The 26199-nt window shown below is 44.5% G+C and overlaps 1 protein-coding gene across 2 annotated transcripts in view; it reads right to left on the reverse strand.

Annotated features, from left to right (window-relative positions):
- Positions 1–545: 545 nt before the first annotated feature.
- Positions 546–26199, reverse strand: part of MBTPS1 (membrane bound transcription factor peptidase, site 1) — a 55101-nt gene continuing 29447 nt past the window's right edge. The window contains exons 10-23 of one of the 2 annotated variants that reach the window (XM_053609601.1): positions 25645–25796; positions 22790–22951; positions 19930–20074; positions 16725–16913; positions 15996–16168; positions 13999–14114; positions 13298–13454; positions 12394–12518; positions 11564–11641; positions 9100–9240; positions 6814–6945; positions 5440–5566; positions 2098–2228; positions 546–1451 (exon numbers count right to left, since the gene is read on the reverse strand). In XM_053609601.1, the coding sequence (XP_053465576.1) occupies positions 1255–1451; positions 2098–2228; positions 5440–5566; positions 6814–6945; positions 9100–9240; positions 11564–11641; positions 12394–12518; positions 13298–13454; positions 13999–14114; positions 15996–16168; positions 16725–16913; positions 19930–20074; positions 22790–22951; positions 25645–25796 (2025 nt within the window). In that variant the 3' untranslated portion in view covers positions 546–1254. The remainder of the gene's footprint in view (positions 1452–2097; positions 2229–5439; positions 5567–6813; positions 6946–9099; positions 9241–11563; positions 11642–12393; positions 12519–13297; positions 13455–13998; positions 14115–15995; positions 16169–16724; positions 16914–19929; positions 20075–22789; positions 22952–25644; positions 25797–26199) is intronic. The other variant, XM_053609609.1, reaches the window with a different exon arrangement.

Raw genomic sequence — 26199 nt, forward strand, 5'->3', positions numbered from 1 at the left:
AAACTTAGGTTCACACAAAAACTTGTACCAGAATAGTCAGAGCAGCATCAGGTGATAACAGCCACGTCCATCCACCGAGGAAGGATAGACAAGATGTGGCTCATCCCCACGATGGGAAACCCTGCTCAGCACAGAGAGAAAGGCGGTACCGACCGTGCTCCACATGGGTGAGCCTTGCAAACAGTGCTGAGCGAGAGCAGCCAGGAACGAAGGCCGCACGCTGTGTGATCCTACTTAGGAGACGTCCGGAACAGGCAAATCTAAAGACAAGAGAGCAGACTGGCTGCCAGGGGGAGGGAAGGGGAGGGTCGGGACTGCTAATGGGCATGGGGTATCTCTTGGGGTGTTAAAATGTTCTAGAAGTAGATGGTGAGGGGTGATGGTCGCATAACCTTGTGAATACACTAAAACCCACTCAGCAGTATGCTATGGAGAGTACGTGAATTACAGCTCAGTAAAAAATTAACAAGCTGAATCAGAACCTATTCTACGGTATCAAAAGAGAAACAGAACAAGCAGAAGGGTCTGTCATGAGACGCTCTTCCGCTTCATACAGGTAGTGCATGTTTATTGAAAATTTTCTTCACCAAGAATGGTGAAATCGAGACTCCAAATTACAAAACATGATGGCAGTTGATACTTATAAAAATAAAGCAATGGTCTATGTTTCACAGATTTGTGCAAGTTTCCTTCAAATCTCAGAATGTCCTTTCAATCAAAAAGGAGATTATGGAATCTGTGTTATTCCTCATGATGTAATAGTAAAAAACTGCATTCCATTGACAAAAAAAATAGCTTTGTTTCCAAATAGCCCAAGTCTTTAAAGGGACTTTTCCCCAACAATAAATATAGAAAATAGCCTTTAACAAGCATACTGTAGCTTGGTCAGGATTGTTTCATTTGTTTAAAAAGTATATCCTTCCTCTCAGGTCAGAAGACCCCAGTCGGCCTTCCCAGGTTCTCCCAAGTCTTTGGTGTTCACACACCTGCTTGGTGTGAAGTCCTACTTGAGGATGAGCCGTAGAGTTCCTCCTGCTGGAGCCCATGGCCACAAGATCCTCCAGGACACCTGAGCCTCGCACCATCACGGGGGCTCACTGAGAATGGACTCCAGCAAACCTGCAGCTGGACACTGGATCCCTTTCAAGCCAGCAGCCTCCCCCCCACCCCACTGAAGCTCTCCATAGCCCAGCCTGCCCACCAGAACAGTCCCCGCAGGCTCTCCTTGACTCTCATGGTCAGCCAGTCTGCCGGTCACACTGACGGGGTCTTTGGAGGGTGAACTTGCTGCATAAGCTGTGGGCGCTTCACCCTGGGCTTCCTCCGCTTTGGCCTACTCTTGGCTTTGTTGATTTGTACCACAAAGAAGGCTAGGACCACCATTGCTCCCAGGAAAGCAAAGACAGGAATGGTCTGGCCCACCTCCTGGTTGTAGCGGCCAGGCATTATCCCTGCAAAAGAGTAGCCGGACGAGTCAGTGACGCCACAGAGCCACTGCTATGGCCTCTTTTTCTATGACAGCTGGATTCATCAGCAACTAAATGCTGCCTAATTTCATTAGCCTGGCTTACAGGAAGATATTGTTTTTAAACTTCAGCTCAAGTACCTCAGGCCATGAATAAGGAGTGGGCAAGAGGTGAGGCAGCCAGGCCGTGCAGGAACATCCCTGCAGGGGTGGAGGGCAAGGTGGGTTAGCACAGAGAACTATAGGAGACTTCTGGGCTGGGGCTCAGGGTGGCTACTACCACCGGCTGGAACCCAAAACAGTGGACAGGTGTCCCCTGGGGACATAATAGGTGTTTTGCAGAGCTTTCAGAAAGAGTATGCAAGTTACTCTGAAAGATTTTAAGTGTAACACTTGGCCACTGTAAAAGAACTTCGAATTTGAAAATCTACTTAAAATTGTATAAGAGAAACAATGTCTTAATAATCTTTTGGACTTGCTTTTGACCTTGCTGATCTGTACCACAAACAAAGCCAAGACTGTCACTGCTCCCAGGAAGACAAAGACACGAAATGTCGGCCTGCCTCTTGGGTGAGGGAAGGAGAATATTCTGAACAAAACTCAAGATTTAAGTACAAAAAGAAAGATCTCACCTCCAGGAATGTCCCAGGCGCCACTTTCTCCAGGGGACAAGGGTCTCACTTGAGGACGATTTGATCGGAAGTTGGGTAACACCACTTTGTCCAGGTCGATGGAGAGTAACTTTTGATGTTTCCAAAGATTACTTCAGGAAAAAAGATTAAAACTACATTAAAGGCTTGGCACCCGAAGCACAGTGGTTACGGCACTGGCCACATACACTGAGGCTAGCAGGTTCGAACCCAGCCCGGGCCAGTTAAGCAACAATGACAACTGCAACAGAAAAATTAGCTGGGCATTGTGGCAGGTGCCTGTGGTCCCAGCTACTTGGGAGGCTGAGGCAAGAGAATCGCTTAAACCCAAGAGTTTGAGGTTGCTGTGAGCTGTGACACCACAGCTCTCTACTGAGGGCAACGCAGTGAGACACTGTCTCTAAAAAAAAACTGCATTAAAATAAGCAATTATACTAATCTAGGAAGTTAGCTAACACTTTACAAAAAGTTATCTAAAGAGAAATGTAAAATATTTCCAATGACCTTTCCAAGTTCCAAGAGAGAAATGTCAAAATCAAGTCCCTGCTCATGAGATTTTAATCATGCGAGGAGAGATTAATCTCACTGGGTTTATATTATAGAATTAATATTGCTAACACAAGCTTATCTTTGTTTAAAGCTGGAAACCCCACCAACCAATGCAGGAAGACATTGCTGGTGAACCTCTGAAAGGAGGCTGCGGACAGGAGAGCTAAAGCCTGGTGAGTGGACATGGCCCTGGGGCCAGAGGGTGCTGTGGAGTCCTCTCCCACAAGGCACCCGAGCCACTGGCGCCTGCTATCTGACTGACACGGGGCACGCAGGAGAGGTGACTCCACAACTGCCACATGTAAGAAATGGGCACAACGGTGCCGGGAATCGACGCCATCTTTGTCCTCAAGGAACCAACGTCCAGAGGGAGAATACAACAAACACACAGGAAAAAAATCAGGGGAGAAGTCTAAGTAGCACACTGGGGACAGACTCTGCCTGGCAGAGGACCTGAGTGTGCCCCGTGGAGGGGAGCATGGTGCCATTATCACCGACTCTTAGTTGAGGCCAATACAACTTAGAATGAAGAGTAAGAGAGTGACACGCTGTCCACAGCAGCAAAGGTTTGGAATGACACTTAGGTTAGAACAAAGAAGGCCAACAGAAAATCTAAATACTGCTCGTGAGGAAAAGTAAGATACATTATATCTGCGGATTATGAACTCCCTATTTTCCTGCTGTTTACTCATTTGGAAACTGCTGGCCTCTTTTACTTTGGGTGAGTGAAAGCAAAGACATGCAGGCCTCAGAGTCAAGGTAGAGCTGGAGGGGCTCATCCGTGGAGAGGCTTCCTGGGCAGGGAAGAGAGAGGCTGCTACTGGGTGCTCCCAGCCAGCGCCTGCCTGAACCCCAGTGCGTATTCATCATGCCCTGTTCTATCTGGTCTGATTTAACTTTACACTTAGGAAGGGCTCCTCCAGGGCCGGAGATGGCAGCTGCGATCTGTGTGGACAGACACCCAGGGCCCACCAAAGAAGCCAGAAGATACCTGCTCATTTCATACCGACTCCTGCCCTCGGCACCGGGTGGACAAACGTCTACAGCTGTCTACTTTTCTCTTTTAGAGATTCAGATAAGTCTCAAACTGAGTCTCCCAGGACTGAGAATTATTTTCAATAAGATATGAAATGTGAGATAAATGGGAAACCTGGCAGAGAATTAAGGAGGAGAAATTACTGAGAGTGTTGTGAAAATCAAATTCTAGGAGCTGTACGTTATCAACTTCCTTGACAGGCCAGTTCAGTATGTGATGGATTATTTGATGTGGACAAGCAGATACCAAAGGACATTGCCATCTGCTTCTCAGAGTCCTGAACAACACTGCAGAGAGTAATTGGGTTTCTGAAACTTTAGCTAACACTGACTGTCCACTGAGTATGAACTGCTGACCATGGCTGGAATATAAACTCTGGTTTGAATGCTATGATAATAGAAGGTTATAAATAAATAGGATGCAAAAATGGAAACGTATCAGAAATTTTTAAATGATAGGATGTTAGCCAGAATGGAAAAGTACTCAGTAATTAAAGGTTCAGGAAGAAAACTGCTGATGAGAAAACAATGTGATGCTTCTACAAATCTGCTGGTATCCAAGCCTACTATAAATGGAGACATATGGTCACTAAGCGTTGTATTTAGCGCTGTCTGTTTATGATGAACAGTAAAGGCAGAGGAAGGCTCCACCGCTCCACCGCCTTCCTTGGCGCAGGCGTCTCCTCGTTACAGTGCACATGGTGGCACTCTGCCCTGGCCCCACACCCTGGGCCACCCAACACCTCTCCATGGCGTTCCAAGCATAGGGCACAGTGGGCAGTCTCGAGGGGGTGCGAAAGAAGGCAGGCAGGGACCTCTCTGGAGGGGAGCCCACTGCCCGAAGGGGGGTAGCAGGGGAGGGGCTGATGCCAGGCAGCCGAGAGGCCTGGAGGGAAAGGCTCCTGCCTGATGGAGATGTGTGTGGGCCTGCCTGGCCAGGAGGACGGCTGTGACAGCTTGTCCCTGGCTTTGCCCCCTTCTTCCTTGTACTGTCCTGCTCAGGCCGAGGTGCCACGGAGAAACAGGGAGAGGTGGGATCTGGAGGAAACAGGGATAGCTGCACCGCATAGGCTCACCCTGGCTGCAGAGAAGCAGCAGGGACGGCTCTAGCACTGGCTCCAGAAAGGAAGCGACGTGAGTGAAGAGGTTGAGGCAGCCAGACAGAGGAGTAGACGGAGACTGAGCCAGGCTCTGGGCACCACACGAAGAAGTGTGATGACTGCGGACAGAGGCTGCGGCCTGTCACCAGAGGAGGTGCTCTCTCTCCCGTCACAGCAGCACGGGGAGAAGCTGGCGACACAGGAGCACACTCCTCCCAGCTGGGCTGCAACAGCAGAACCCGATCCACATAGCAGCCTCAGCCCCCGGGTAAGAGAGAATGACTGATCTGTATTTTATAATTAATTTCTCAAATAAGTAGCACAACTACAGATGGAAATACTCAGTGCTCCAACCAGAGGAGTCAGAGCTGCAGTTCAAGGGCTATCACTGTTGGATCACAGCTTTTAAATAAGAATTAACCAAATGTAACAAAATGTGCATTATCTATCCAAAGCACCTTTCAAAGTAGGATACCAATATATTTCTAAAGGTCAATATGGGGGCTCACTAATTTAAATGACAAGTTAGAAGATTTGATTATTTGATAATGATGTCAGTAAAATTCCATTCTCTCTTAGAAAAAAAGGAATGACTCACAGGCCACGCAGAAAGAGTAGAAAGGAGCAGGCAGACACTAACCTGGGCGCCGTCTCATTTAAAGGCTGCGGCTTGGCCCAAGACAAGTGTGGACAGGCTGGCAGAGGTCGAGGTTTCGGGTCTCCCAAATGGGCCTCAAGAACCTTGGAGTACCGATGGAGATGGTTTCCTACGGTTAGCAGCATTAACAAAAAAGGAAATAATCTCCATTATTAAAATGCAAAGGAAAAAAATACGGCTGAGTCTGTCTGTCTGCCTTCCTGCCAACAGGCCCGCTGTGCTCTGTAAATATGGCTGAGTCTGTCTGTCTGCCTTCCTGCCAACAGGCCCACTGTGCTCTGTTCACTTGTCATCCAGGTGCTTCAGGAACCACCCTCCGTGGCTCCTCGCAGACAATATATGATTTCACTGCAGAAGATCGGTGAGAATAATCAGAACGATTCCCTTTAAAATGGCCACACTGTATGTGCGAGCCTGGCTGGTCAACCTTTGCTGACCATTAGCTACACACACAGGCTACACACATATAGGCTTCATGGAAAAATTTTTCCCTTCTGAGATAGCCAATCCTCTGGCCAAACCACCCCCCGTATTTTCAAAATCCCTCATGTATCTTAGATCTGTGCCATACAAAATTGTAGCCACTAGACACACGTAGTTATGTAGCAACTAAAATGAGGAGTCACATGTTTAAACAGTATTTTTCATGTACTGGGCTAAAGCATCTCAAAATGAATTTTGCTAATGCTTTTTTTTTTTTTTACTATTTTATGTAGCTTCTGGAAACTTTTAAATGACATCTGTGGCTGACATGGACAGTTCCGCAAATTGGAGCACTAGGGACATATGGGCACTGCCACTGGCCCTGCTGCATGCCAAGTTGTTGGGGCCCCACAGAATCAGCCAAGCCTCAGATTGGGGCTCAGACTCCACTGCATGCCCGCCTAGGTGATCTCAGGCAGCTACTTACATTCTGTCAGTAGAAATAAGAGTTATCTACTTCACAGATTACTAAGAAGAATTAGCAAGATAATCCATGTAAAGCTCTCCTAGCCTGGTGCCTGGTACTAGTAAGTGCTAAAAAATGCTGGTGATTCTTCCCAAAGACCCCCAGGAGCCAGTGCCCACATCTGGAAGGGTGAACAGCAAACGCAGACGTGGAGGCTGTGAGGAGTGGGACAGAGCCTGGGAAAGCTCCTACACACAGGGCCCCCAGGAAGTGTTCTTCCTGGGACAAGAGACTGGCCCTCTGCAGGTTAGGGCACCATGTGCTGTTCCCCCTGCAGCCATCAAGAAAAGCCCCCAGGGGCTCCCGCTAGCTGGCGCCACGTGCTGGCAAGCACTCCGCTCTGTGCAGCAGCAGCCTGTTTCCTGGGATCCAAGTCCCTTCCCTGGGGCATGTGCCGGTTCACTCACCCTCCATCCTCTCCGGACTGATGGAACCCACCCCGCTGGGAGGACGCTGCCGGTTCCCGGAATGACTGAGGCTGGGAGGTGTCACCCCGTAGGATGTATACTGAAGGAGCGCGTCCAGAAGCCAAAAGCAGTCTGCAGAATCAACAAGCATGCTGTTTAGAAATGTCATTCTTCAAAAAGGTATCTCCACAGGGAAATAAAAAGATAAGTTAGCCCCGTTACGAGGGCGAAATGGTATAGCTCAGAAGTCAGAAATTTAGGTGACGGTAACACTGACATGTTCTCATGAGATGTGCATTCTCCACAGGCAGCCCCAGCCCCACAGGCCGGCATGCACAGGCATGACCTGACTGCGGCCTTCACTCCCCGCACCCCAGGCAGGTCAGAACCACTGTCCACCAGGCCAGACAGACTACCCAAGCACCACACTTAGCTCTGGGCCCCTCGTGGACAAGGACAGAATAGAGCTCACCCAGACACAGTGAGACCAAGTGATACCCACCAAGAAAAGAATGGCCTCAAGAGTGGTGCTTGGTGGGAGCGGGAGAGGACAGCAGGGACCACTGCACCTGCCCAGGGCCGTCCTGGGGAAGAGTGGGATGTACCCAGGAGGGGTGCACCTCCAGAGGTGAGGGCAGGGGCGCACAGGGAGTCTGCAATCTGAGCTGGCCTGAAAGCAGAGAACACTTTGTCTTCAGGGATGTCCTGCAGTATAGGTGCTGGGATGTTGACAGCTCCCCATCAGGATGGAGCCTTTCCATTAGAAGGCTGAAGACACTGTCCTGTCATAAACTCGTGATGTTTTCTTTCTCTCTTTTCCCACTGATGTCTTTTAAGCATGGGGTAAAAGCTGAAATTTCTCTTGCCACCTTTTTTCTCTCCATGTTTGCCGCTTTGAGTCCCATTAACATCAACTTGTTTTAGACCATTCATGAGAGAAGAAATACCATTAAGTTCTTTTCTCTCATTAAAGAGCACTCTGGTCAAGTGCTTCAAGCCCCTAAAAGATCCTAAAAGCTGCTATTTGAAACCTGAGAACCAGGAAAGTCCTCTTAGGCATTTAAAATTTTAATAAAGACTCTTATCAGGAGATCTCAAGGCTTAAAAGAAAATCTCTGTGGAAATAAAACGTTAATCTTCTTTTAACTATAACTTTAACTCTCACTCCTGACTTTTAAAAAGACCAATCATAGTCTGAGGACTTCTGTAAACGCTACGGACTTAGCCAACTTTGAATTAAACCTAGAGTGCCCATGGCCTTGCCCACTGCCCATAGCACCAGGCTATAGCGTACCCTCCCCCACTCACCTCTCCAGGGGTCGGCAGGGAGCTAGACCAGGTTTCAGGCCTGGTGTCATTTCCCTTCAGCTTACCAGGTAAAAAGGTCAACAATTCCAGCTCGGCACCTGTAGCACAGTGGTTATGGCACCAGCCACAAACACCAAAGCTGGCGGGTTTGAAGCCAGCCCGAGCCAGCTAAACAACAATGACAACTGCAACCAAAAATGGCCAGGCATTGTAGCTAGCGCCTGTGGTCCCAGCTACTCGGGAGGCTCAGGCAAGAGAATCGCTTGAGCCCAAGAGTTTGAGGTTGCTGTGAGCTGTGACACCACAGCACTCTACCAAGAGCGACATAGTGAAACACTGCCTCACTAAAAACAAACAAACAAAAGACCCAAACGAACAGGTCAACACTTCCATTGCATTTCCTCCTTTATAAAATGAGAAAAGTCAAGTCTGTTCCAAGCTCAGACACCCAAATCTGGAAGATGCACCAGACAGGCTGAAGAGGAGGAGAGGACTAGTTTGTCCTTCTCTGCCTCCCACCACACCTGAAGACGACAACAAACACTGCACCAACAAAGGCTCGGGACAGCCTACTCCCGAGCCTGGGAGGAGAGGACTTTCCACTGTTGAGGAAAGGGCGGGTCACAGCAAGAAGGATGCCCCCACCTGGCAGTGCCCAAAAGTACAGATGTTGCCTGGGAATGGCAGAAGCCAGGTCAAGTGGGTGAGAGGTCAGAGTAATCTGGCCTCCACTGGTTCCAGATGAGGAAGGTAGAGAAAAAGAATCACAGCCTGTAAAGCAGTTTTGTTCTGTTCATTAAATGTGTCCAGACTGCAATACCTTTCAAACATTCAAAGCAACTTGCACTTCCCCCACAGACCCTGGCTCACATGAGCTGGATCTGTTTAATCACCAGCATCTTATCAGCGCCTTTCAGGGACTAAGGGAAAGAAGGATTTGTGCGCCAAAATCTCTAAGCTCATTTGCTTTTTTCCTACCCTTCTGCCGGTGACTGTCGTCCAAGCAATTGGAATCTCCATATAGTACAATCCGGCCTCCACCCTCGGCTGGAATCTGATACAGTCCCAAAATGGGGACATTTTCAACAACTGCTGTTTCCTGCTTTAAAACCTCCAACCCTGAAACACAGTAACAAAAACAGCAATAAGAGTTTCTGCTGAATAGTGAGTTATTTTCCAGTTGAGATTCAATCTATGTGACCAATTAAAAAAAAAATCAGCAAAATCTAATATATAATCAAAACAACGTGAATTTTGAGGACAGGAAAGCAATGTTTCAAAATCCATTAATTTGGGTTCTAGCAAAATTTACTAAACTATGTACTTCTATATCCATCCTTGTTCATTTTCACTTGAAATCACGGTACACAATATTTACAAACCCGAAAGGTGTTATTTGCCCCTTTCTATCCTAAGAAACATATTTCTGTCCCCTCTTATTACGCTGAGAGTCTTGTCTTCAGATGCCCACTCAGGGGCAGCTGGCCAGCAGCTTGAGCTGCACGCACAGCTCTCCCTACAGATACAGATATACACCGATTTTTTTTTACTATTAAAAGCTAGGACAAATGTAACTAATTTTTAAAAGTACGTCCACATAATATTTTCAATTTAGATTTAAGATGTCTGTTAACATTAGTTTCACAAATAGACATGTTCCAACGTAGCACCTTTGTAATTTCATCAGAATCCAGTACTGTCTGTGTGGAGAACACCTAAAATGTCGGCAGTGACAGAAATACGACACTTCCTGCTCTCTGTGGAGAGCTCAGTAGGAGGTGAGTTAGAAGAGAAAACATGATTTCCTTTGAGGTGGGGGAGGACCAAGCGGTCAGACAGATGAAACAGGGAGATATGCACCGGCTGCCATTCGTCCTTGGCCTCTTGGTCTGATGGAGTTTTGTTTCTGACAACAGGATCTATTCTAATCCAGTTAACCCAAATCCTATTATCAAATTCCTATTTTGTATCTAAAGGCAACCTTCATGGGAATAAAAACCCCCTTTAAAAGGATTTCAAGGTGATTAATTTTTACTTTCAGACTATGCCAGAACCCCAAAATGAAGTATGCATCCTCAAATCTACTTTTGATTCTCCACCTCCAACCAGAAACAATGATCTATGGGGGGCAGTGAGCCAACAAGGAAACCGCTGCTCTGACCCCTGGTTTGTACCCAGCAACAGAAGTGATACTGTGAGAAACTGCTTCAGAAAGAATCACTAACCACCTAGCAAACTGTGCTACGTGACCATGAAAATATAATCACTGTGTCTTAAGTTTAAAACATAACCATATGAAACATATCTATTCACTGACTGACCTTGCTTTGATGTAAGGGAAAAAATCTTTTCTAGATAATACAAAAATAAATTCTATCTTGCAGTTGCAAATAGATAAATTGACTTTTCCACCATTTTCAACTAAAAAAACTATGCTTAATTTCCAAGTAAAGAAAAGAGCAACATTTACTATGGATGGGACTTATCACTCTGAAATAGATCCTATCAACCTGCACCAGGAGAAGGACCCACCCCACCTGTTTTCACAAGCATGTCGTTGGGACACAGAAGAGATGAGTAGATAGATACACACAGGTCAGAGTCACAGCTCCAAGTGACAGGGCACAGAAGGATGGCCTGTGGCTTCTGCTCACTGTTCTTACTTCCCTGCACCTGCCCTGTAGGAAAGCAGGGAGCCCAGCTGGCTTCCACCCCTCCCCGGATCACCAGGCAGGCTCTAACACACAGTGGGATCACAGACGCCAGTTCTAGGGGAACCAGCACAGCGCCATGCGGGGTGACGCCTGTTTTAGTTGAAGCAAAACAAAGTGAACGCCACTCTTAAGAGAACTGTAAAAGGCTACTCTGTGCAGTTAAGAACTTCAAAACATGGTCTAATTTTTCTAAAATCTTAGTAATCTGGCAATTATAGAAGCAGAATAATTCATAAATAGTAACAAAAAATTCAAGTAATTTTGAAGGTAGTTTTTTTAAAAAGCTACAAATAAATATCTTTGCCTCGCTCTAGAAGGAATTTGATTTCTTTTGTGGTGGTCACTACACACACACAAAAATATATATTCAACTTATCAGAAACTTATGTATCAACTTATATATCTTTGTAGCCTCCAGAGCTCCTGCCCAGAAGTCATGCTGTCCTGCCTAAGGCAGGTACCATACAAATACTATTGCAATAAATTTTGAAAATTAACAAAACTTCTAAAGGGGATGGGCTTTCTTGGGGTGATAAAAATGTCCTGGAAGCAGACAGTGGTGATGGCTACACAATTTTATGAACACACTAAAAACCACTGAATTATACACTTTGAAAGGGTGAATGTGACGGTGTATAAAATGTAGGCATGAAAGCTGAGGGAGGGTATGAGAGAGGGAATGGGGGAAGAGACTCAGAAGCCTGTATGGTACTGGAGCTTTCCTTTACCTTGGTCCTTAAACGTCTGTGTTATCACCATGCCATCTTCTGGGAACTTGGCGATACTGCACCCTGACGCGTAGTACACTAGGAGAGAGTTGTTCCGAGTCACGGGGACATAGCAACACTGAACACAGTGATCAACGGTTACTCACATACCCAAAACGCATTCTTTAGACATTACACATTTTGTAAAATTGCTTGTAATTTTAAGAGAGGACTAACTATTGCCTTGTCAAGCTTAAACAATAAGTAATCATCTCAAATTCAAACAAAAATTACTGTTTATATAAGGTTTCTGAATAGATTTTATAAGTCAAAGACTCAAAACAATTTAAGTTTGGACTTGCAGAATTATTAGCAATAATGCTAAGGATGTTGTTCTAGAAACCAGCTACCAAAAACCTCCCTGTAGGGAAACTCTTAAATGAGAGATGCAAAGTTATTTTATAAACAGAATTTTATCATCAGGAACTTAGGAAGTATTTCCTATCGGAGACTATAAAATACATAAAGACTCTTGTAAGTAGCACTAAAATTAGGTGCACCTATGCACTTTCACTGTGGGTCAAGGAGTAGGGCGCTGGCCCCATATACTGGGGGTGGTGGGTTTAAGCCCAACCCCGGCCAAAACTGCAAAAAAAAAAAAAAAACTCTGTATAAAACTAGAGCTTCACAGATGTCCTTTTTTGAGAATGTCCATTAGTTCTTTCCACAGACTCAAGCATATTGAAGAATCACCTCATTCTTCCTCTCTCCAAAATGTAGAGGCTTCTGCCCCACCACCACCAACCCCCCGGAACACCATGCCCTTGTGAAACACAAACACAGCATCTTACTGTCGTGGTTTGCCAAGGTAAACTCCCCTTCATACAGGCCATCGCTGAAGCCCATGTTCCACACAGACAGAAGCTCGTTCAGAGCGGGGATATTGGACCCTCCAGTATCTGGCATCCACCACTGCCTGTGAAAGCGGTGAGAGGCACGGAGAGCAGGGATTAAGATACCCCATACAGATTAGTCTTTCAGGGACAAAATTAAACTTCTCCAGCCACAATCTAGTCCATCCACATTAATATTTCAACCAAAACTAACTGTTTTGGTTTGAGTAACAATGTAAATGCTTCAGCCAATGTGTAGAATTAAAATTAAATTTATTTTATGAGATGAAAATCAGTAATTCATTGATATGTAACAAATGTTAACTGCTTAGATCTAGTAAGAATCAGTGAAGGAAAAGATATGAAAAGGAAGCTCGTGAACGTTCACGGCACATACGCTAAAGAAAAAGAATCAAAATGTAAAGAGTGACAGATTTATAATACGTTAGGTATCCTTGATCTCAACATATTATACATACACAACAATTAATTTACTAAAAGGTTTCTTTAATAGTTCCTTTGGTGCATTAAATTTGTACACCATGTTCAGTAACAGAGAGACAGGGTGACGGAGAAGAATGAACGGAAACTTAAAAGCTCAAATACCTAAGAGCAACAGAAAAGAAAACCAAGCCTCTAATTCAGTGTCCCGAATCAACATACATCTCACTCACTATATGAGAAACTATCGAGGACATCTCTGCTATAAGAGTGAGCTTTTTTCTAACCAAGCTCTCTTCTAACCAGCATGTCTCTGCTAACTAGAAAGATCACCAACAGGTCAAATGGTCCCTTAAGTACTTGCTGAATAGAATTCCCGAAAAGTCACATTTCTTAACTGAATACCAACTCCCACCAGTACCTTGTGTTCTCATCGTAGAACTTCACTTTTCTCATCACGGAAGTGTTGTACCAGTCACTGAAGACGATGAGAGAAAGGCCGTTGTCTACATCCCTCCTCAGCTTGGCGATCTCCTCGGGGAAGTACTCCTCCTCACTATCCACCATTAGCAAGGTTCCTAATGAAAAGGTGCCAACGTTGGAGAACTGTCATCTCCAAATGACAGGATACCACTGCTTCAGAAACACAGCATTTCACTGGGGTCCACATCTCAAGTTACTGACTCCTAACAGCCAGGTTTGTGCCAACCTGCACTGCTTTAAAAGGGGGTGAAAAATAAAAGAGCAGGGTCAACAACACACAGGGATCAACTAACCAAGAGCTTCTGTTTCCACTTGTGGGGCTCAATATAAAGATGTTCCACTTACTTGAGGACGAGTAAAATATAGTGTGAGAGCTTCTTGTAATTAAGGAGAAAAAAGAAGTCCCTATCTCCAATCAGCACAACAGCTGAGTACTTTAGCTGAATGCCATACCCATCACCACCAGGTAGGAACATTTCTCACTCTGTTTCGGAGCCTCATCTCCATCCAGATGAGGGGCCCATACACATGCTCCCTTTGCTAGCCAATCATTGGAAACTGGGATTCACTTTTCAAACTCTTAACAAACATCCAACTTAAGATGAAAGAACATCTGGCTGGCACAGTGCTGCTGCCTACCATACTGATTGGCATCAAAACATGTAAAGGGGGAACCGAGGACTTCTACGAAGTAGCCCATGCTTCTCAGATGTTGGTACATATCCCTGAAGTTTGTGTGGATGTGGTCGCCATTCCTGGAAGAAAAAATAATAAGCCTCAGCGTTAAAACAATCACTCTCTACTGGCAACAACAGCCTATCCATCCACCAGCCACCTCTGCGGGAGCCCTGCACCATCACCAGCAGGGAAGGCCTGGGATGTCTGGCCCCTGAACAGTGTCTGCCGCTCCAGACCTGCATTCTCTGGGCAGGCCATACAGAAATGGATGATAAGAGGAAATCACGTGCATGGCAGGTGCACAAGGGAGATAAAATTGATGACAGAAGATGGCTAAAAACAAGCTTTTTATCTTTTACATATATATATATGTAAGAGATACCACTCTCACATATTTTTTTTAGACAGAGTCTCACTTTGTTACCCTTGGAAGAGTGCCGTTGCATCACAGCTCACAGCAACCTCCAACTCCTGGGCTTAAGTGATTCTCTTGCCTCAGCCTCTCAAGTAGCTAGGACTATAGGTGCCCACCACAACGCCCGGCTATTTGTTGTTGTTGCTGCTGCTGCTGCAGTTGTCACTGCTTAGCTGGCCTGGGCCAGGTTCGAGCCCGCCAGCCTGGATGTATGTGGCCGGCGCTCTACCCACTGAGCTATAGGTGCCACCAAGACAAGCTTTTTCAAGTGTACTGGAGCATCACTTCGGTAGTGGTGTCCGTGTAAATTCCTGGCAGCCCACCTGCATCTGGCAAATGAGCTCTTAGCACATGGCCCTGCAGGGATGCTAGGACAAGCAACATAGGGCGCGTGCACTAGCTTACCTGGTAGCACAGCTACTGATCAATTCTCCATCCTCATCCCTCCTGAGCCCCTCCAATCTGCCTCCCAGATACATCTTATTTAAAAAGCAAATCTGGGGGCCGGGTGCCGTGGCTCATGCCTGCAATCCCAGCACTTGGGAGGCCAAGGCAGGTGGATTGCCTGAGCTCACAGGATGAGACCAGCCTGAGCCAGAGTAAGACTTCATCTGTAAAAATAACAGGGTTTTGTGGAGGGCACCCCAGTAGTCCCAGCTACTCGGGAGGCTGAGGCAAGAGAATCATTTAAGCCCAGGAGCTTGAGGTTGCTGTGAGCTATGATGCCACGGCACTCTACCAAGTGTGACAAAGTGAGACTCTTGTCTCAAAATAAATAAATAAATGAATAAAAATAAAAAGCAAATCTGACCTAAAAGTATACTGGCCAAATTTTCAATAACTTCCCTTTCCCCTGTTTTCAAGAAGGAGTCCACACTTAGTCCAAACACTAAGCAGAAATGAGCCTGGCTTATGGGCCAAGAGCAAGTCTGCCCAGCTGCCCCATAGATGTGGATGCAGGAAAGGCTGTATGAGGACAGAGGAAGGGAAGCAGCCTCAGATCCCGAAGAGTCATCACACTGGGAGGTGTGGTCATGTGAGGACATCTAAACAACCAGTCACTGGAGAGTTGAAAGCAAACTGTGGTGAAATTTAAGATTATCATGGCTGCCACGTGCGGAATAGAATTTAGGGGAGCAATAATAGCAGTGAGACTCATTAGGCTACTGATGCCATCCAGGCAAGAGATGATGACAGCTTGGACCAGGCTGGGAGCAGAAGAGAGGGCCCGACCGGGAAGGATTGGACATCTGAGGTGAGACATGGTGCTGCCTGACTTGGTGGGAGAAGTGAGTGAGAGAGAGCAGGTGAGGACTTCAAGGTTTTTACTGCACGATTATTTAACCACACTTCTGAAAGTCTCAAAAGAGCAGTCAGCTGCCCCAAGAACATAATATGGGTCTGTAAAATTTAAGGGGCCATTAAAGTCCAGGCTTAATGAGAGGCTGAGCGTCTCCTTCCCAACAGTCAGGGGAAAAGTGGCGCCTCGTCCCCCCCCAAGGTAAGATTAGGGAGGCCAAGAGCATCCCAGCGTGGCACTCACCAGTCCAGAGGGTCGTTCTTCATCCTTAAGTTATCCCTCGGGAAGTAGCCGGGCGGGTAGCGGAGATTGTGGTACTGATCCCAGAGCACTCTCTTGCTCCGTGGGGGAGTAGGAATTATCTTCACCTTGATCGGGAGCTTAACCGTTGAAGTCTGTTCTGCACCATTTTTTGACTAAAAAACATTTAAACTTGAAATGTCTCCTTTGCCCAGAAAATTCTTCCACATTTTTGAGTCAAAAAAACAAACCATTTCTCTTTACCCATTTAATCCAAAGAATTTGAACACAAGAATTGTGGCTAACTAACAAACATATAACAGAAAATTCATGTACCACAGTTAACTCCCTCCTAACACTTAAGAATTTACGATTTAAAGTCGAAGACACTTTCTGAACACTTCTAGAGCTACCTGGGATTAACCCTACATTTCCCTATAGAGGACGCATATTCCTGGTTCGCTCATTCAGAGCCTGCACTCGGCACAGACAGCCCTCTCTGCTGCTAGGCAGTAACCGGGAGACGAGCACCCTTGCCCCTGCTGTCAGCTGGTCCCCTAACTCCAGTTGCTCTGGAGGCCCCGGAACCATTGGTCATGGCCATCAAGGCTAACCTCATCTGTCAGCTGTGCTTTAAACTAGGTCCCTAGGCATTAAGCCTGCCCACCCCCTTCCTGGCAGGTGATGGTGAAAGGCTAAGAAAAACAAGCCATTTCTCTGGCACATCCTTACTTCCGTCTCTGCTGGGGAAGCCACGGTGATCATGACATGGCCCTGAGCAATACCTTCCCAGGAAGCTGCTTTCTTGGTCACAGAAATGGAGATAGCCAGGTAGCCTGACCAAGGCCATAACACCGAGGAGTAAGAGAAAGCAACTTCAATGTTGTCTCCATTCTGTGGCAAATAGGGCTGCCAGTCAGGCTGCAGAAAAAAGAAACCAAAGGCTAAAGTGAAATGCTCAGAGACAAAACATCTGAAAGCCAGATACACCTCAAATCCAAAATTATCTATACTGGTTGAGAAATAGCTCATTCAATAGGGTAAAATGAAATTTATACTCAGATACTAGATATACTATAACCACAGTAGCCTACGGACTGGCCAGAACACATTTGCAAGAAACGTCTAGAAAACACTATTTCTGACAGCCTCCAATTTTGTGAAGACATTTTCCCCCATTATAAAAAAGGAGGAGCCATATGTCAAAAGTTCCTTGAAGAACTTTTATCTGATTAGAAATCTCAGATCAATGAAAACCCTCAGCTTGAGGTTAGACCCCAAATTAGCTGTGCACGCGAAGCAGCAGCACATTAATCGAAAGCTTTACTAGTAAAAGGGCATGAACACTGACGCCAGTGAGGGGCAGGTGGAGGGAGCTGGCTCGGCTGGATGGTGACCACTCTTCTCCAACCCACCCCGCTTTGAGGAAAGCAGAAGGGAAGCCTGAGCAGAGACCACCCAGAAGAAACATGACAAGTGCTTAAAATTAGCCAGTATTTCAAACCTAAATTCTTCATTTCCCTCACAAGCCAAACAGCAAGAACGTATTCCCCAAGGGAGTCAGTATATCCAGAAAAATATTCTAAAAAAGAAAAATATTTGTAGGACACAGCATCACAAATAATGAGGAAGGAAAGGGATTTCTAATGAATGCTCTTGGGACCACTAGTTAGCAAGTAAGGACAAAGTTAAACTTTCATATCCACCTCTCATATCACATATCAAATTAGCACAGACGAAAAAATTAAATATTTAATAATAATATAAATGAAAATCAGTAGAAAAATAAAAGTGGGGGTGGCGCCTGTGGCTCAACGGAGTAGGGCACCAGCCCCATATGCTGGAGGTGGCAGGTTCAAACCCATCCCCAGCCAAAAACTGCAAAAAAAAAAAAAAGAAAAATAAAAGTGAAATTTTATTATGTCTGTAGGGATAAGGTTCTTTGAAACAACAAAAGAAATCACAAAAGTTAAAATTCAATTACGTGAAATGTTAAAACTTTCCATTACAGAAGAAAAAAAATTAAAAACTATTACAATAGTACTAATAGAAAAAAAAAAAAAAAGAATATTAGCCGGGCGTTGTGGCAGGCGCCTGTAGTCCTAGCTACTCAGGAGGCTGAGGCAAGAGAATCGCTTAAGCCCAGGAGTTGGAGGTTGTTGTGAGCTGTGTGAGGCCATGGCACTCTACCGAGGGCCATGAAGTGAGACTCTGTCTCTACAAAAAAAAAAAAAAATAAGAATAACCTGGAGGAATACTTTGCATAAAAAACAGCAACAGTTAATTTCTCTGTGACGAGAGAGACATGATCTCACAACAAGGTCTCATGAAGATCTTGTTAGGGCTGATAGGGAAAATACCAATTTCAGTAGAAAAATGGGCCAAGGAAAACAAAAGGTAATTTATACAAGAGGAAGTATAGTAAGAAAACACATCCAAAGATACCTACCTCACAAATAAGGAAGTACACATTAAACAAGAGACCCATTTTATCTCCTCTAAATTTAAAGTTGAAAAACATACCACGTAGAAAAGCCAAATGCTCATCAACAGAGGAATGGATAGACAAAATGTGCTCTAACAGAGAACAGAGTATTACTCCGCCACGCAAAGCCCTGAAATACTGACCACACCACACAGGGGCGAACCCTGACAACACTAGGCTGAGTGAGAGAAGACACAAAAGGACAGAGGCTGTCTGACTGCGTCCACAGAAAACGTGCAGAGCAGGGAAGCCCAAAGGGAAGGCGGATGGGTGGCTGCTAGGGGTCAGGGGAGGGAACAGGGAGTGACTGATAATGGGGGTAAGGTTTCTCTGGGGGGTGATGGGAACATTCTGAAATGAGATGTTGGCACAATCTTGGGAATATACTAAAAATCACTGAACTGCACAATTTAAAAGAATGGATTTTATGGCTTATTTCTCAATTAAAAAAAAAAAAAACCTCCTGGAATAAAAAAAGTAAGAAAGGATGTCTCACCCAGTACAGGCTCGTGGAGACAGTTTGCCCCCGAATACCACTGGCAGGCAGCCTAAGCTGATGGGAGAGAATTCTGTCTCTGAGATAGAATGTGTTAGTATGTGCCCAGAACCATAATAACGTTCACACCCTCTCAGTGAGGGAGTCAATCTAGGGAGTTTATGTTAAGGAAATAATTTAGAAGAGAACAATGTATGTGCAAAGATATTCAGTGAAAATGTTTATAGTTGAAAACCGCCTAACTATTCAAATAAGGGGAAATAGTAAACAAATTATAATTTATCAATTCTACATTTTATTAAATAACCCTTAAAAATACATTGGTGCTGTGTATATAGATACATTTTTGTAACGAGAACTTTAAAAAGGTTATAAATTTTTGCCTATTGCACAAAGATAACAAAAATATGTATTTCAGATAAGGGATGGAAAAGAATATTTCAAAAGCAGAGGCTATGTCAGTGTGCTGGGTGAGAACTGAGCTTTCTATTCTTTTTCCCTACCCATTACTGTTGTGACAATGTCTATATTGTATTTTGAAAATTTATAAAAACAAAATTCAAAACAATACCTTTCAAACCCAAAGGCCAGTCTATGCTTACTGAGGAATAAAATAATTACCCTGGGCCTTCTGTCACTAGAAATCCAACACGCCTACAACTGGGCCTTTAATTATAGGTGGGAAATTGTACGATGAAGAATCAAATGTGATTAGGTGATTCAGGAGCCAACCTGAAGACACCAAAGCAAAAAAGCAAAACTGGTTTTGTTAATGTATACCCTGAACTTATTCTCCAATGGACTTAGGGATAACAAATCAATCACTACTTCTAACAGACCTGGTACCTTAGATAGGTAAAACAGAACCTTTCCTCTTATAACTTCAAGGGAAATAACTAAAGCATAAAGGTCTGGACCACATCTAAGTTCACCACCAAGACAGAGAGAAGTTTCACCTTATCTACAATTCTTCCTGTGACTCCCATGCCATTGAGGATGGTGACATTAACAATTGTTGGCATTCCTCCGTAGTAGATGGGTTGGGAACAGTAGGGCCACATGTAAGGACATTCAGTCAGATCTACGTAGCTGGGGCTCAAACTGAAATAAAGAATACAGCGTTAAAGCAGACCATGTGCGACAACTACAGAGAAGCAATACAACTGTGCAGGGAAGAGGTAACATGGCAGACGTGAGCCCTAGGGTCTGCTTACAGAGCTGCCCGTGGCTGGTGCTGGGAACACGGCTCTGAAATGCTCCTGTGCTGACAGGTCGCCATGCCAGCCTCAGACTGTACAACAGCAGGATGCGCAGGGACACCGCTTTCCTTCTGCAAGTCTGGAGCTTTGGTAGTCATGGCTGGCAGAGAACGAGTATGTGACCAGCCTTAATGGAAACCTTGAGCTTGAGTCTCGAGGAGGCTTCCTTGGGCAGCGTCGATGCTGTTCACTGCTGGGAAAGGGGCCAGCTCCGTGAGACCCTGCCTGGCAGGAGGGAGGGAGAGCTTAGGAAGCCTAAGCCTGGATTTCACTAGACTCCCTCCATGTGAGGTACCTTTTTCTGTTACAGACTATCCATCTCAGCTATGCCATTGTAATGAATCGTAGCTGGAAGTACTGACCACAGGCTGAATCCCATAAGTCCTTCTAGCAAAGCACCAAGCCTGGGGGTGGTTCTGAGAACCCTGACATAATTTGTGTCAGAAATCCTGATACAAGTGGCTCCCCCAATTGCTGTTCTGCGCTTCCCCCTTATCTGAAATGAATTTGTGCTAGTTTAATATCATCCCAAGTGCAGCTGCAGTGTTATCTGTGCACGGGTGAAAAGACAGGCAGGTGAGTGCTCAGACGACTCGCCCCCAGACAAGGAGTAAATGAATCTTGCTTATCAAGCTGCACCTGTGTGCACTGGGCACAAGACTCTGCCTCCTGTCCTATCTTACTAAGGTTGGCTGGCCTTTCTCATCATCTATACAAAGAGTATTTTATGCAAGTTCATAATAACAAAGATTTATCTGCGCCAACTAAATTGCTATATAACAAACCAAACTGTGCCTTCCTGGACAATTATAATCAACATGTTCTACAGTGACTCATTTAAAATAGATACCATCTAGTTATAAAAATCATGAGTGGAGTGGCCATGTGACTACTATTTGAACGAATCAGCAAAAGTACCTGTTCCACCTGAAACATGCTTATCAACCTGCTGGTATCTATGCTCTGTAAACAGTTTAATACAACTAAAATGCCGAATTAATTAATTCTGTTTAGCAAACAGAATTCAGTATCATATTAAGAAAACAATACTGTAAAACCAAATTGGACTTAAGAATGTAAGATTGGTTCAATATTAGGAGATTCATTAATACTTTTCCATCATAAATCATATTCATATGCCTAAACTAGTCATATGATTCCTTTACAAATGCTGAAAAAGCTTATGAAATTCATTGCACGTCCTGATGAAAAACATTCAAAAAAATAGCAATTGATGGATAATCTCCTGCTACGATAAAATATATTATACATACCTTATTTGTGAACCCAGCATCTTATTTAATGCAGAAACACAACAGGCATTTCCATTGAGAGGAGGAAAAATAGAAGGGCACCCACTACCTCCACTGCTGTCCATCACTGCACTAGAGATATTGGCCCACACAGCGAATCAGAAGAAATCAATAAAGCCTCAAGAGGTGGTAAGGAAGAGGTAAAATTATTCCTCCTTCCATATGATGTGATAGTATACCTGGGAAATGCTAGAGAATCAATAATCAAAATGATGCCAACAACCCACATAGGTGGTGCCTGGCACGGGGGCTCACGCCTGTGATGCCAGCACTCTGGGAGGTCAAGGTGGGTGGACTGCCGGAGCTCACGAGTTCAAGACCAGCCTGAGCAAAAGTGGAAAAACTGAGGCAAGAGGACCACTTGAGCCCAGGAGGAGGCTGCTGAGCTGTTATACCACAGCACTCTACCCAGGGTGACAACTTGAGACTCTTGTCTCAAAAAGAATAAATAAATAAACCAGGTAGGTAGCATGTAGAATATAAAATTAACACAGGGAAGTAAAATCGGCCAGTTAGAGGATATAATGGAAGAGAAATCCCCACCTATAATGACAATAAAAAGACTAAATATTTACACAAAGAAATGTGTAAAACTTAACAGGAAGACAAATGTAAAGACCTCCTGGAGCAAAAGACTGAAAACCAATGGATCCATCATCCTTTGCCTCTTGGACAAAACAACCCAACATTATACAAATATCACCTTTAAGTTCATTTAAAATCTGATGTACTCTCAATAAAAATCCCAATAAGCTTCTTTCATTGAATTATATACATTAATACAAAATTTTGTATAAAGAAAACGTTCAAGAATATCCGAGAAAACACTGAAAAGTACCGATCTGTTAGTTTTAATGGCTGTATTAATACTATGATCACCCAAAACGGTGGCATTAGAAGAAGCTGAGCTAAGGGTATGAGAACTCCATTGATATTTTTGCAAAATTTTTGTAAACCTAAGATTATTTCAAAAGTTTTAAAAGTAAAACAAAACAACCCATACAAATCATTAATTTTAATCATTTATATTAAAGATAACAGAACATCATTGAGTTGAAAGAATATTATAGTTACAAATCCTGCCAGCCAGGGCCCGAACAGAGGCAGCAGCATTACCTCTCACTAAGCGCCCTGAGTACAGTCTGGCTGTTTTATTTGAAGCTTGTATTCTGTGCAGAGAGAACTCCCCCTTCAAGGACACAGTGAAGAGGAGGAGGACCTGTTCAGAGAGACAGGACACCCACCTTGCCTGCGGCCTGTAGCTGCTGAGGATCTGATAGGCTCGCAGCAGATCCAGCTTCCCGTGGCCTTGCTCAAACATATTGACACCAGGAAGCCTGCGGGCAGACGCAATCAGGGCCTGTTTCATACTGGCAGGATTCACCAGCTCACGCTTCTGGACTGTGCTGGGAGGGAAAATCAAGATTTTGCTCATTTTTCCCAGCCAGAGAATGAAAACCACACTATCAGTAATTTACCAACATGGAGACAGGGAGCCTTCAATCTTGTTTTGTATCCGCAGGCACCTCTTTGGTCAAGTCCGTGCACGACAAGCCCATGCTTGCCTTGAGACTGGCCACTCAGCAACCGACTTCCACGTGTCCCTTTTAAGGGACTGTAGGTTAACACCTGTTTATGCTAAATGTATCGGTAACGCATATTTTTTCTGGTAAGTCAACTAAACTGAAACATACAAACTGCAGAAGGCAAGATATATAAGAGGTCCTGGCTCCTGAGGGGAAAGAAAGCCCACTGGCCAGGAGACACGCGGGTACAACCTGACTGGGGGATACAACAGATGGGTCCTGGGGAGGCTCCGTGCCACAGAGTGGGCAGGAGGCACCGGTGCGCATGGAAACCACTGCCTTTTTGTTTCCCCTGCCTCTTCGTTTCAAGATCGGGAGGGCATCCCCTGGCAGATAACACCTTTTTCACAGCAGATCTTCCACCACCTTCAGTTTCATCATCAGAATTCATCTGAGCAAATGTTACCACCCAATTCTACCCAATCAGGAATGTAGTCATGCACACGAGCATTAAAACACGCATGTTTGTTTATGTATTATAAATACAACTTAATTTTACTCCCTAAATTGAGGGGAGAAAAATCAGTAGGCAAAAAAGGGAAAACTTAAGCTCCTAAGTTCCTAAATATTAGTAACATTTTTATACGATGATGTTTGGTCTCAGAGTCTAGGCAGGTTTTCCAAATGGGAAATTTGACATAAGGAGAATAGGAGACAAAGTAGGATTAATTCTCAACAGAATAAAAGAACTGTTAACAGCTATAGGTCAACAATCTTCCCCTTCTTCCAGCCTGTAAAGCAAAATCAAAGGTTAGGCTCCACTACCTTTCAGAGTACTGCAAGGCCAGGGGTCAGGAAGCCCTCCTTTGTTGCCCAGCATCTATTATGAGCTACTGTCAGGCCACAGAAGTTTTTCCGAATGATCACGACGGCATTTTTACCTACCACAGGGAGATGAGGAGAGTGAAAAGTTTCCTTGATGCTGAAAGTATCTGTACTTAAGAGATGCCACTGGGAATGGAAAACACAACCTCATCTCTCCACTTATTTAATAGTAAAGAAATTTGACAAGCTCCAGGGTAAAGCTCATTTCCTGCTAACAACCATGGCAAGCGAGAGAACTAAACCAGTATTTTGTGCTTCCAGAATAAACAAGATTGGAAACATGAGCCCTAGCTGAATTCTCTCCACTTGGCAAATGCAAAATCACGAGTGAAACAGTAACTTCTGATCCACCTCCCCTTCCTTCTGGAGAGGAAAGCGACCAGAAGACAACGACCCCCAATGTCTCCAGCAAGGACACAGTTTATCTCCCAAGACTACCCTGGCCCGCAGCAGCATCTTCAACAATCCGGCTCTGAACTAAAAGGGAAGGATGGGGAGGAAGAAGGAACGTGGGTATCTACCTTTATCAAGGGTTACAGACAAATAAGTTGAGGCATTAGAAGCTAAAATCAACATTCAATTTACTTACCATTGAAGAGAATTTTAAACATAAAAATTTTTAATATCATTTGCCTATTTTAATCTAATTTTTAAATTAAAATAACTTTCAAATATGCTGAGCTTTATGTGTTACCACAACATCAGAGCTCTACTAAAACCTCATCTAGATAGACAAAAATCACACAAGATCCAGTGAAACAAAGGGGAGCAGTGGCATCGTCTCCAACTGTCTAACATTCTTAACACAGTACGTTAAAAGGTGAGTCCCTGCCACCAAAACAACAAGAAAAGGGTTAAGCACGTGAGAAGATGGGTGTGTTATATTGCTTCACTAGAATAACCTTTTCAACTCACCATATGTATGTATCTTATGGCATCATGCTGTATACTTTACATATCCATAATAAAATTTACGTTTTTAAAAAAGGTGATTTCCAGCTAGGTAAGGTGGCTCACTCCTATAATCCTAGTACTCTGGGAGGCCGAAGCAGGAGGACACCATGTGTTCAGAAGTTCGAAACCAGCCTGAGCAAGAGCGAGAACTTGTCTCTAGTAAAAACAGAAAAACTAGCAGGGCTTTGTGGAGGGCACCTATAGTCCCAGCGACTAGGAAGGCTGAGGCAGGAGGATCACTTGAGCCCAGGAGTTTGAGGTTGCTGTGAGATATGACATCACTGTACTCTGTACCCAGGGCCACAGAGTAAGACTCTGTCTCAAAAAACAAAAAACAAAAAAGATGCCAACAGGAAATGGAGGACATAGCAGAGAAATATCTTACTTTTTATTCTCTGCCTGAAATGTACTTGTTTGAATATTAAGAACAGGCACAGTTTTAAGCACATAAAAAGTACACTTAAATACACAACACACATATAAATAAGAGTAACAGATAGTTTCCCTTTTACTTTATGGGTTAGCTTACAAAGCGTGTTCACATACACGCCATCTAACTACAAAAGAAGAGACTCCCACCTCTACTGCAGAGGTGAAGCAGTCGACACAGAGCAAGGTCATGTGTCCAAACTCTAATATAGTCAGGGCAGAAGTGAGACTCCATCCCACTGGGCCAGCACCAAGTGCTCCCGTCCTAAGCCTGGAGCCTGTGGTCTCTGCCAAGCAACACTCACCTCACTAACAACGTGACAGCACCTGCGACCACTGGAGAGGCAACACTGGTCCCCGAGAGGGCCCGGCATCCCCCTTTCACACCAGAACCCCGCACTCCAGCACCATAGGTGACGACGTCAGGTTTCACACGACCATAGCCTCCCGGTAGTTCCTGTGAATAAGAGCAGCTCAGTTTCTACGGCTCACTCCCTACTACACAGCCACATGCAGTTACGAGTGAAAAAGCCAGAACAGGAAGAAGGGGTATGGTTTTAGTCTGAAATTCATTGCAACACAGAAAACAAGCTTGGAGGGTAAAGTAGAAAATAAAACTATTTTAGCATGTTTTATAATAACCAGGACAACAGCAAGGGTATAAAGCAATTAAAAAATAAATACTAAAAAAAAAAATAAAACTAAATATTTTAATTTAGCTAGCATGCAAAACTAGAAACTGGACATTGACTTATCAATATGACCAAAACCTGGAAAATGTTTTATCTCTAGATAAATTAAAAATTATAAATAGGTTAGAAAAATTAGAAAATTAAAATTAAAAACTAGAAAAAAAGAAC

This window comes from Nycticebus coucang, chromosome 2 (genome assembly GCF_027406575.1).
Source record: "Nycticebus coucang isolate mNycCou1 chromosome 2, mNycCou1.pri, whole genome shotgun sequence".
Taxonomy (NCBI): domain Eukaryota; kingdom Metazoa; phylum Chordata; class Mammalia; order Primates; family Lorisidae; genus Nycticebus; species Nycticebus coucang.